A 12,277-nucleotide genomic window follows, 5' to 3' on the forward strand; every position below is an offset into this window, starting at 1 on the left:
ATCTGTTCAGATCCCCATTCCTTCAGAGCTCCTTTGAGAAGGTGGGCGGAGAGCACATGCCTGCAGTGGGCGGGGCTGAAATTTGGGGTGGGCGGGGCTGCCCCTTTTTTCTGCTTATGGGACTTATTTTCAAGGAGTGTGCATAAGATTGCTCTCTTAAAGGTACAGTTCTCTCTCAAAGCCTTGATTTACCAATCCTTTGTACGTGGCGTTTACTTTCCTGTAAATAGGTGGGGCGGGGGGCTACTACAAGGAGCTGCTATCACTCTTCATCTCCACCCCGCAGCGGCTTGCTGATTCGCTTTATAATAAACCCCTTCTTTGTTGATGCCAGAATATGAACTCCGGGCAAGACGCTCATCGGCCACTCAGAGTAAACTGTGCCCGGAAATCTTCCGTGTCCTGGCCAACCCACAACTTTCCCGAAGCGGTGGAGGCTCGTCGTACCCTGGAGAGAAGTGAAAGCAGGGGGGAACTGGACCTTAGTCGTGGACTTAGGAAGACGTGGGCTAAGGAGAAGGGAAGAACGCAGACCGAAAGGAGGAATAAAAGGTGGTGGGGCTGGTTCTGGGGTGAATATTGGTTGTTTTCAGGGGCTGATTGCAGGAATGGGGTTGCTGCTCGGCTGCATTAACGTGTGAACGATTAAGCCGCCAGTAAATATGGGAGTGCGGAGCATGTGCCATGGGTGTGTACATGGTGTCCATGCAGGAAACTAGAGCATGACTTGCATATATTGAGAAAGGTAGATGGAGTGTTGCACAGAGGTCAGACAGCACGTAAAGGGGTCTGGGGATGCAGGAGAAGCTGGGGACCTACCGAGGCTGCACGTGAGATGTTTTGGAGGGCTGGGTTGGGGTGCTGCAGTAACCGTCTGTCTCTGGTGTAGGTCTACGGAGCGGAAGTGCCAAACAAAGATATTCTTCATGACATCCTGATCCTGGGCTTGTAATTTAACGTTTCGAAAGTATCTGTCCTCTTGTACTCTGGTTACACGGCCACTGTTTTACGATTATAAATGACCATCGATATGCTGCTGAACTAGTTATCATTTACTGACTGCACTTGTAAGGTGAAAAAATAGACCGTGGGAAAAGAAGGTGGGAATGAAAAGGTGTTAATAGCAGCCTCAGTTACGAAAAAGACAAGGTCGTGAACAAGAGTTTTGGTCTCCCTTCCTCCCCCGTACCCACTGTTGTCCTCCAAATATGTTTAGCTACAATTCCCACCATTCCCAGAAAATGGCCATGCTGACTGGAGATAATGGGAGTTGTAGTTTTTTTTCTGTCTAAACATGCATAGGATTAAATGTCTGATTTGGCCCTGAGAGCTACTTTGCTCTTCATCCAGATGCCTACGTTGACCTGGGTATCTTCACCACATACTAAAGGCACATCCCTGCACATGTTAATGTAACTTCTTTTCCTCCACATATTTATGCACAAACACATTTTTATAGATTCCTCACTACAGATACACCTTTCTCTTCAGCCATCAATGGAAGGTAGGCATACTTCCTGTAGTTGAATGTGCTCATAAATGTTTTTCTTTTCTTTTCTATTCTAAACCCACCCACCCCATATGTTGTGTAGACAGAAATTATTCTCGCTTTGTGGTCAACAGTTGGATGGTGCTGAAGACATCATTGTGATGTGCAATAAATCCTTCACTGATCCTGTTGATAACATCTTGTAATATTTTAAAACAATTATTTTCATTAAAAAGAAACCACCACTACCCCCCAAATTAAAGTGTGCTCTTGAGAGACTAAACACCCCAGTCTGTATCAAAATGTACAACTTTTACAATTCTCAGCCTTTATTGTCAGAATTGTTTTCCTCCAGGTAGTCTGTCATTTTGGTAACATTTTTCCAGTTTCTTTTTACAGCTTCTTTAGTGGATGTGTATTCTTATCAAGATTGGTGCATTTTGATTTCAGGTCTTAATTTTATGAAAGAAATATTGTGAAATATGTTTGGGATTTTTGCATCAATGGTTTGGACTAACAAGTTCCATTTATTTTAACAGGTCTACTCTAAGTATGCTAAGTCTGGCTCCAACTAATTATTGCTAAAATTTGCTCTATCTATTTAGATCAAAATGGGATTCATATTTTCAAAGTCTATCAATGAAAACCTAAAGAATCAACAGGAGTTCATGCTTATGAACTCTCGACTTCAGGTTGGTGTTTACTTTACAGGAAATTTAACAATGATTTTTAGAAATATTTACTCTGGGGTTTGATATAGTGGTGGAACTAGTTGGTGTATGATTTTGTTCATTTAAATTTTAAAATATTTTGAAAATGTGTATGGTTATTTATTGAGCCTTCAGGCACACTCTCTCAGTTGCTTTCAGAGAAACTTACAGTGACTCATAACACACAGTCAAACAAACAAATATAAACTAGATTAAAATCCCATTTTAGTGCATTTTAACAGTCTCATAAGAGATCAATGTTATAGCCACTTTACAACAGACTTGTGATAAATTACTACCCCTTCACCACAACAAAATGTGGGACCACTTTTAAGTGACTTTTCCAATTGTCCACATGTTCAGACATAATGTGATACTTGTGCTGTATTCCAGCAATAAAACAAATCATAAGCTTTCCTGTCAACACAAAGGAGAAAGGTGTTCATTTGAGCTTGAATGGCCTGTTGTATGAGGTTCAGTTGCACAGAGACAGAAATGCAAAAAATGAGACTGAGGGTAATAGTTGTGTTCTTGTAAAATAACCTTCATGATTCTTTATTGCATTTATATCTTGCTCTTCCTGCAGTAAGGTCAGAGAGGTGTTTTGGCTTTGCAAGAACCATGTCATTTAGGATAGGCTGAGAGAGGCGGGGGGAGAGTGATTTTTCCAAGGCCATATAGTGAGTGTCATAACTGAGGAAGAATTTGATGTTTCACAGCATTGTTAGGAAACTCTTTGGAAGAAAGATGAGATAGAAATGTAACTAATAAGGGGTAGGATACAAACATAACCAATAAGCTTACTTGAAGCACTGGAATGCTGCCACGTAAATGAAGTGGGTTAGACTATGAATTTAATTATCTTAAAGGTGGTGCTCTGGGCTCTTTAGATGACACTGCACTAGTTGGCACAAGACAACAGCCCACCATGGCTTAATTTACCTGTGGGGGACTGTTGTGTCATGCTGGGTGCCCACTGGCACCATTTTTGGATGGTGCCTGCCGACACCCAACTTGCTGTGGTTTGTCATGTTGTACGAAACAAGGTGGCAGGGGTTGTTTGAGGGTTAAACAAAATAAGCCATGGCTTATTTGAAAGTTCATAAGCCTGGATTTCCATAACACAAGCCATGGCAAGCCCCCCATAGGTAAATTAAGCCATGGTGGGCTGTTGTGTTGGGCCATGTTAATGTGTGTTACTTCACTTCAGAAGGTAGTAAGCCAACCCTGCTGGGCCCTTCCTAACTGAGGCTGCGGATGTCTGCCCCAGAGTCTTGACAGTAATACTGTGTAAATTAATTTAGGATTGAACCTAGTTTGAGATATGTTGTGGAGGGGTGGTTTATATAGATGTGGGAAATCCAGGGTCAAAAAAAAAGTTTCTCCTTTTTCTCTATAGAGACAGTTGAGTGTTTGGATGCAACCCAATGGCAGTCGTGCTTGGGTGTCTAACGTTTATTAGATTGCTACCTTTAGGTGGAATGTTTTGTCGGTTATACAGATTTATTTATTTATTTGCTATGCATTGTTTATCTCCATATGATCAGGGACACTTGATTTGTTTATAATCACACAACACTTTTCAGCTGAATTATGGTTGAACATAATGTTGCTGCAAGTAGGATAGAAGATATGTACTTACTAGTAGTTTCCTGTTTCCTGGCTACCTGAACCATGTAATAGTAATTACATTAGTTTCACATGTAGCTGTTAGCTTAATCTAACATTAGACAGTGAAATTGTGATAACTTCTAATGGCGGGGAATTATGTGTTTAACACAAAGTGTGCCCTGTGAAATTTAAAACTTCTTCTCTCAGGAAATGAGAATATTACTTTTTTTGTCAGTAACCTTATAGATGACTGACTGAAAAAAATGTAAGAACATGAATAAAAATTTAGATAACAGTTTTATCTTATTGTTTGTCCTTGCAATGACTATTTTTCCAGCTTTCTTTAATCTAGAGCTCTAGATATTTTGGACTTCAACTTGCATCAGCCCCACCCAGCATGGTCAATGGTCAAGAATTCTGGAAGTTGTGCAAAATATCTGGAGGACTACAAGTTGGGGAAGGCAGATTTTATTATAGTTCTGATTCCTCATATACTTGTGGGGAGGGGAATATAAAATATGAAGTTAGCAATTGCCTTGCCCAAGGCTAGGTAATGAATACAGTGTGGATGTGAGATCTGAACATGGTCTCCAAGGACCAAGCTGAGCATGCTGTTCACGAGACTAGGTCATATGGGCCAAATATGATTAGCACTACTAATCTCAGGCTTGGATCCAGCATTGATACCACTGGTGGAACAGAACTTCTGTGTCCTCTCCTGCCCCCACCTGCAGAGCCACCCATGCTCTCTAAATTTGCTTTGGAGAGGGGATTTGGGGCATTCATAGGAGGAGGGGCAGACATGGAAGTCCCGATTCCAAGGGCTTTCCTTTCACTGGCAGAATGTTGATGCTGGATCCATCTCACAGACACCACAGGCATAGTTATACTGAGAAGGACATGATATGAATATCATAAGTATTAATGTTGTCATTGCCAACATATACAGTGTACCTTTTTCTGAATTCTGGTATGTCAGTTGCCATGTCTGCCTCAGTTGGAATTATTGCTTATTGTTCCATCACCTTACATTATGTGTGCTGATCTTGGATCAGACTGAAGTCTTTCTGTTGATCTTCCTGGCCCATTTCTTGATACTTGGCATTATGCTTCCAATATTCCATCTATGGTCTTATTAACCTTCCTCTAAGTTTAATAGAGGAAGGTTAATAGTGCAGATTATATCTACACAGGTTTCTCACTGTAGATGTAATATGGTACAGCATGGATGGGGAACTGTTGGTCTGTTGATAGCTGCATTTGGTCAGGCGGGGACAGAGAGGAGACTGTTAGCCAGATATTAATCTCAAAACTAGCCCTCCCTCCCCAGCATCTTCCTAATATGGACGTGTTCAGTTAGCTGTCCATCAACATGAAACAACAAGCCCTCACGTCACCTAAAAAAACTTCGGATACCTATGAATCCATTCAGGGCTCTGAACAATCATCTAACTGCACCATGGGTTTCCAACAGTTTTAAAACGGCCCACTAACTGCACCGTGATTTTGGAGGTCCGTCAGACCCCCGGATCAATGCGGAGCGCACACCCCTAATGGATACTGTCCTGATTGTTTATTAGGGGCTTCTTTTACTTCAAAAACTACTTGATTGTTGCACAGTATTATTTCTCTGGGAGAACTGATATGAGTTCCCTCTTAGTGGTAACAAGGAACTACTCTTATAAAGCTGTGGTTGAGTGATAACTATACTATAAGGGAGCTTTCAGTGCTGGGTGTGGGGGTTGCTCTGTTTTCCCAGTTGCAGCCACTTTGCACCCAATTCCAGTATCCTAGAGGCTAAAGGAGCAGCAAAATGGACTAGGCTAGATTTTGGTCTAGTTGGCTTCTATTGTAAGGAAAACCGAAAGAACAGAAGTGAAGGATTTTGCATTCCTCCTTCTTTCTTAAAGGGATGTATGAAGTTGATTTTGAGTTTTTCTTTCATGCATTTAAAACATTTCAGTTACAAACTAAATAACACAGATATGGGTGAGGAGAGGAGACAAAGAGGAAGTGTTTTACTAGTAATTGTTACTATTCAGTAGGTGTCCACAACAGTCACATCACACACATCTACTGAAGCAGTGGTAGTCTCATTTCTTTGGGCTAGTTTTGGCTTTCCAATTTTGAAGTGTTCTGAAATTCTGCAAAGCCAGTTTGTCTAGCAACAACAGCAAGTCAAAATAAATTTCTGTACCATAGACAATGAAAAATGAATTGCTTATCCTGTTCTGTTTCAAGGGTTCAGGCTATGAGACTTCTGTTTGTGCTACCTGTGTCCCACAGTAAAAAATAATTTCCACCACTGGATCTAGAATAAAAAGAAATGTATTATAAAAGATCTCATTTTATTCAGAGAGGATTACAACTGGGAGGGACCTTAAAAGTCACCTAGTCTAATCCAGTGCTCATTGGAGTATGCAGTTACAGCATCCTTGAAAGATGGCCATCCAGATGGTCACTGCTTGAATACCTCTTGTGAAGGACAGCCCACCACCTCTGGAGGCAATCTATTCTACTCTCAAACAGTGTGCACTTTTAAGAAGCTTTTCCTAGTGTTTAGCTGAAATCTGCTTCCTAGCTATTTCCACCATTTAGTTCTAGTTTTGCCTTTGGGAGCAAAAGAGAACAAGTCTTATACATTTTCCGTGTGAGAGTCTTCAGTTATTTCTAGACCAGTCATGTCTCTCCTTAATATTCTCTTTCTAGGCTAAATATACCCAACTCTTTTTCAACTATTCCTCTTGGGTCCTGGTTCCAGACTCATCATCCTTATCACCTTCTTCTGGACACATTCCAGTTTGTCAATGTCCTTCTTAGGGCTTGTTCGAAAAACATGCTAATCCATGGTTAGGCCACTAACCCTTTTACAGCAAATGGTTAGTCAATGTGTTTAAACTGTGATGATGTAGCCATCGTGTTTAGGAATGGTTCACATGACACACTAAGCTATAATGTTTAGCTCAAAATGCTTAACCACCATGGTTTAGCAAGTCATCTGAACAGGGTCCATAAGTATGGCACTCAGAACTGGACACAGTACACTAGATGGACTCTGACCAGTGCATTGCAACTATTGCTTCTTGTGTTCTGGACTCCATACTTGTTAATGTAACCTAAAATTGCACTAGCTTCTAAAGACGTACCTCTCTGGATATCATACATTGTAATATCACTTACAGGCTTAAGAACAACAACCATTTAGTATTTAAGGTTTTAAAAATTGGTATCTGGGATTCAAAACGCTTTATAAAAATTAGGCCAGAGTAAATAGATACAATTGGTAATTACCAGGGTAGGAAGCCAAAAAGGATTATTTATTAGAAAGACTTTAGGGTGCTTTTTATGTTCATGTTGAGCAATCTTTCAATTCTTTGCCTGTGGAAGATATACCAATTTCAAGTATTTGTAAATCTTGCATGTAGTCCTAATTGGGGGAACAAATCATAATTGTCTTGCAGCACTGTCTTGCCATAGTTTGATCTATGATTCTATGTGGACAAACACTACTTTAATGATTAAATATAATAATACTGGACAAGAACGCTTGTGCTGTAAAAACATATTTAAAGTATTAAGTAGGAATGTAAGATTAAAGTTTCATGCTTGTTAAAACTCTTCTCTAAACTAATATATTTTCTTTGCTTCAGGCAAAACATCCCAGTATTGCCTTGTATCTTCTGCCAGGATTATTTTTTTAATGTTTGTGCTAAAGAGTAATATATAAAAGGAATTAGGTGGTTTTTCTTTATAATGCCAAGGGTCTTCCTTTGAAGATTCAAGTACCAATATTTTGTCTTACTGTAGTTATACTTAATTATAATTAGGTAGAGCAGTAAAATAGAAGTAATAAAAGTAGATGAGAGCTAGCATTCTCAATTAGAGAAGAGGATGAAAGAAGTAAAAGTCCATCTGAAGATATAGTAATTTATCAACGGAAGAAATCTATTATGTTCTTGAAAGTAATGGCACTGAATTACTTTATCCGATGCCATACTCAGTAGTACTATGGAACTATGGCCGATGTCCTAGCAAATGGAGAATCTAACTAACATGTTTGCACAAGTGCAGTTGTGCAAGCGGTTGTGCATTATGCTTGCGCAACCCAGAGCTTCTGCTATTGGGCAGTATAAAAATGACATAAATAAATAAATAAATTGTGCAACCAGTTACATAAACATAATGCACAACTGGTTGCACAAGCTTAATGCGCAATCACTTGTCTAACAGAGATTCGGCAGAGCTCTGCTAGTACTATTTGAGTTTGCAGAATGATACCATTGGGTACTGTCCAATATTTTTGCAGGCGTATAAAAGTCATAGTATTTGATGTATCTTTGTGGGTTTATAGTTATGCTAGTTATCATAGTTGATATTAAAGACAATCTAATCTAGTAATGGTAATGTAATAGAATTACAAGATGAAAGAGTATGTACTGGACCATACAAGCAATCAACCCTATGTGATAATCTCCAGTAACATGCAAGCTCTGAGTCTGGCCAGAATCACATAGAGGTTCAGATTTTATGAGCTGATGATTACACCTTTTTATTTGTGTGACCACCCTGATTCCTGTTCCAGTGGTCGTAGTTCCAAGTCTCTGTCATTACAGAAATCATGACATATATTAACATGTGAAGTGTATACATATGCATGCATACATTTCTATACCTATAATCACAGCCATACTGCTATGCATCATTCACAAAAGAGTGGCTGTGTTCACCTGATACAGGAAAAGTTATAGAGTGTAAGATAAGTGGACTCTCTCCAGGCAAGTGTCACTAAATGAGCTCCAATTTGACACCCTCTAGCATGCTTTACACCCCTCTATTTGGAAATATGGCTCTTTATATGAGAGAGATTCCCAGTTGCTGCCTCAGTCGAAGATTACCATCTTGACCACTTGTGTTCACGGAGGACAGAATACTGAATTTTCTGCATTCATTGTCAGCAGATAAAAGAATATAGCAATTCTTGTGCTCTTAAAATTTCCGATAGAAATGATGGCTAGGAATCTGGACTCCTTTGTTCAGAGTGAGACACTGACAAGATTTATGACTTGGTTTAAAAATCACCTGCTTAAATTTAACATTCCTGACAATTGACCCTTTCTGCCAAGGATGATGGGAGCTTAAATTCAGCTCCCACCATATCAAGTAGAAGAAGATGCCACAACATCCTGACCTTGGCTGCATCTCCTTTCACTTTTCAAAAAAGTGACCGATTCCTTTATTTCTTTAGTGATTGTGATTAATTATTATGTACATTCTTTTTGTTGCCTTTATTTTGTTAACCTTATTTCAAAAACAAATCAAATTTAATGAGATTTTTAAAACAGAAAAAAAAATCCCTAATGAAGTCATCAAAAGGGAGATTAAAATAAAGAACCATTTTGTCCAGTAATTGGAACAAGAAATATTAGCACAAACTGCTATTTCCCACAGATTGTTGTGGCAATATGTAGCAGTTATGTAGGCGCTGACAACAAGTGTCCTCTAGGAAAGCTTATTCATATGTGCAAATAAAATATCTTTGTTTTCTCTTTACATCCAGCTGGAAAGGCAACTCCTCATGCATAATCAAATGCGAGAGAGGCAGATGGCTATGCAGATTGCTTGGACACGGGAATTACTCAAGTATTTTGGAACATTTTTTGGACTTACAGCTGCGGGTCTAACGGTTGGGTATGCAATTCCTCCCCTTTCCCCTAAATAACTAACAAATGAGATACAATTTTCATTGTGCTTTCTTTTTCCCCAGTTAACTGTTTTCAGAGATAAACTCTACACTAACAAACAAATAAACAAACACAAATCCACTCAATGGGGGATGTAGATCATGTACTATGGTTCCACGGTGCAGGAGTCCCCAGTCCATACTGAAATTGAGGAAGATGATGACAATAACAAAATAAAATTCAATTGTTTAAATTGTTACCAAATAACATCTGCGTTCTAGTAGTTGTGTCACTTGGCACTAGTGATAACCGCAGCACTATCATTCATCTGTTGGAATTAGTACATTTCTCACAAAATACCCTATCTAAATCTGGAGAGTTGAATTTCTTTCAGCTTGGGGGCCAAATTCCATTTTGGAGACGCTCCTGAGCCACATTCCAGTGGTTGCCTGGGGAGGGGGGGGGGATAAGTCAAAAGGCTGGACCAAAATACACCAAACACCTAAATAAATAAATACCAGTATATTTTAGCTTAAACCTTAGCATGATATTTAAAATGCATTATTATTTTGTCTGAAGCTTTTGGATATTACAAGAGTGATTTCTCCCCCCCCTTTTTTTTTTTAAATAGGGCAATTAAAAATAAGAAGCCTCAGCTCTTTCTTCCAATTGTTCCTTTAAGCTTTATATTGGCCTATCAATATGATATGGGTTATGGATCACTTCTAAAAAGAATGAAAGGTAAGTATTTGTATATAACTTAAATCTGGGGATGACAACATAGTGCCTATGGGTGCCAGTGCCCTCCCCTACACCCAAGACACCTTCTTTGAAATCCCGTGGCGCCCAACCCCTCCCAATATTTTAAAATAATAATTCCTTACTAGCTGCTGAAATTGCTTCAGAGTTAAGCTATGTCCTCAAACACTCCCATCTTAATTTCCCCACAATGCCTCTGGGTCTCACATGGTCCATTAATTTCCTTTGGAAATTAAGATGGCGAGCAGCTGCAGCCCAGAGCATCAATCAGCAGGATGCCCAGCCATCCAGCAAAAAGAAAAGAAAAGTATGTGCGTTTGGGTGATAGATGAATAGAGTAAGCGTTTGAGTCTTGTGAATAGATGGGGTGTACATATGTGTAAGAGAGATAAAGAGTTTAGGGGTGATCCAGAGGGGGAGTGTGGGTGGGTGTTTCTGTTTTGGGAGGTGAACCTGAAAGAAAGAGAAACTGTCTAGTTTTATGGGTGCGAACCATGGGGGTTTTGTGTAAAGGGGAGGAAATGATTTGAGGAATGATATTCCTATTTTGGGGGAATTAATGTTAGAGGTTAGTGTTAGAGGGAATTAATTAGAAGTGATTTGTGGCAATTGGCTTGCCTTTCTGTGAAATTGGTGGAACAGAATTCTGTTGTCTCAAAACAGTTTTTATGTTCTGAGACTCAGACACCCCACACCCACACCTTTGATGTGTAGACTCAATTACTTGGACAAGTTACTTGTTGTTTAGTCTCACCAGTTTGCCTATCTGGGAAATAGGTATTTGTTGCACTAGTAAATGTTGTGATTGTTTTTCTTCAAGGTGAAGCAGAGAACATTCTTGACACAGAGTGCATTATGCTAGAAATGCCAAAAGGACCCCTCACTTTTGAAGGCCTTGAAAAAGCCAGAAGAGCACAGAGCAGGTTTTTTATTGAAAAATAGTTTTGTCACAAAGCACTACATCAAGAACAAAAATAAGTATTTGTAATCATGTTGCTGACTTAACACTCTGATCCAATAGTGTGTGCATGGAACCTTTTTCCAAATAGCTAAAATATTACCAATCAGCTGTTTGGCAGGAAAGAGAAATGTGGAGACAAAGCCCAGATCCTTGTTCTCCCACATAAAAAGTTGATCTGCAGAATTTCAGCCTTTTTTAATTTATTGGGCTACTTATGCACAGCTCCTACTATTGGTGCAGAGAAGAAACTGCATGCACAGTATCCTAGCTGGATCAGGGAAAAATATTTTTAAAAGTATTGCCTAAATGTAATATGCTTTATGAAATAAAACTGATTTAATACAAGTGCTTTACTAGTTGACTTGATTTCACCCCCCCCAATCCTATTTGTTGTCTTATAGTGCAATACTATGCATATCTACTTGAAAGCAACCCCCATTGATTTCAGTTGAACTTATTTCCAGGTAGATGTTAAATGATTGCAACCTTATTTGTCAGTAATAGCTGCAGCATATTGCTTAATAGTGAGCATGAAGTCTCATAAATGTTTAGTCGTCAATGCAAGTTCTTAATATGGTGGTTCTCAAATGTCTGATGCTCTTGTTGAATGCTGTGGGCACCTGAAGGAGGGACGGGATATAAAGTCCATCTGCTTCATGTTGAAATCTGCCTTTGAAATTCCTTTGTTCAAAAATAGCCACCTTACAATCCGTAACCAAGTGCCCTGGAGGTTGAAGCATTCACCCAATGGTTTTTGAATACAGCCATTTCTGATGTCAGATTTGTGTCCATTGAATTCTGTGTGTGTAGGGGACAAACATAGGACAAGCTGGCTTGTTTGTCCTATGTAGGGATTAGGGTCCCTCTAACCCACTTTGGAGCCGATTTGACACCCTTTGGATCCAGATCGGGCTTTGGACATCAGAATTACTTGGATGTCCTTCTCCTGGCTACTGCGGCACTGGTGAGACAGGAGGAGGAGAGTCTCCCATCATCTTCCTGCCCCGCTGGCATAAGAGGAGGAGAAGGGAGCACCTTCTCCTCTCCTCTCAGCTACTGCAGCAGC

General features: G+C 39.6%; 1 protein-coding gene across 1 annotated transcript; it reads left to right on the forward strand.

Moving 5' to 3' along the window:
* Positions 1-425: 425 nt before the first annotated feature.
* On the forward strand, positions 426-11,556 carry PLGRKT (plasminogen receptor with a C-terminal lysine). The gene is made up of 5 exons (XM_063128551.1): positions 426-552; positions 2,095-2,181; positions 9,368-9,498; positions 10,123-10,232; positions 11,071-11,556. Exons 2-5 carry the CDS (start codon positions 2,101-2,103, stop codon positions 11,190-11,192), a joined length of 444 nt encoding a protein of 147 aa, XP_062984621.1. The 5' UTR covers positions 426-552; positions 2,095-2,100; the 3' UTR covers positions 11,193-11,556.
* The last annotated feature ends 721 nt before the right edge of the window (positions 11,557-12,277 follow it).

This window comes from Elgaria multicarinata, chromosome 6 (genome assembly GCF_023053635.1).
Source record: "Elgaria multicarinata webbii isolate HBS135686 ecotype San Diego chromosome 6, rElgMul1.1.pri, whole genome shotgun sequence".
NCBI lineage: Eukaryota > Metazoa > Chordata > Lepidosauria > Squamata > Anguidae > Elgaria > Elgaria multicarinata.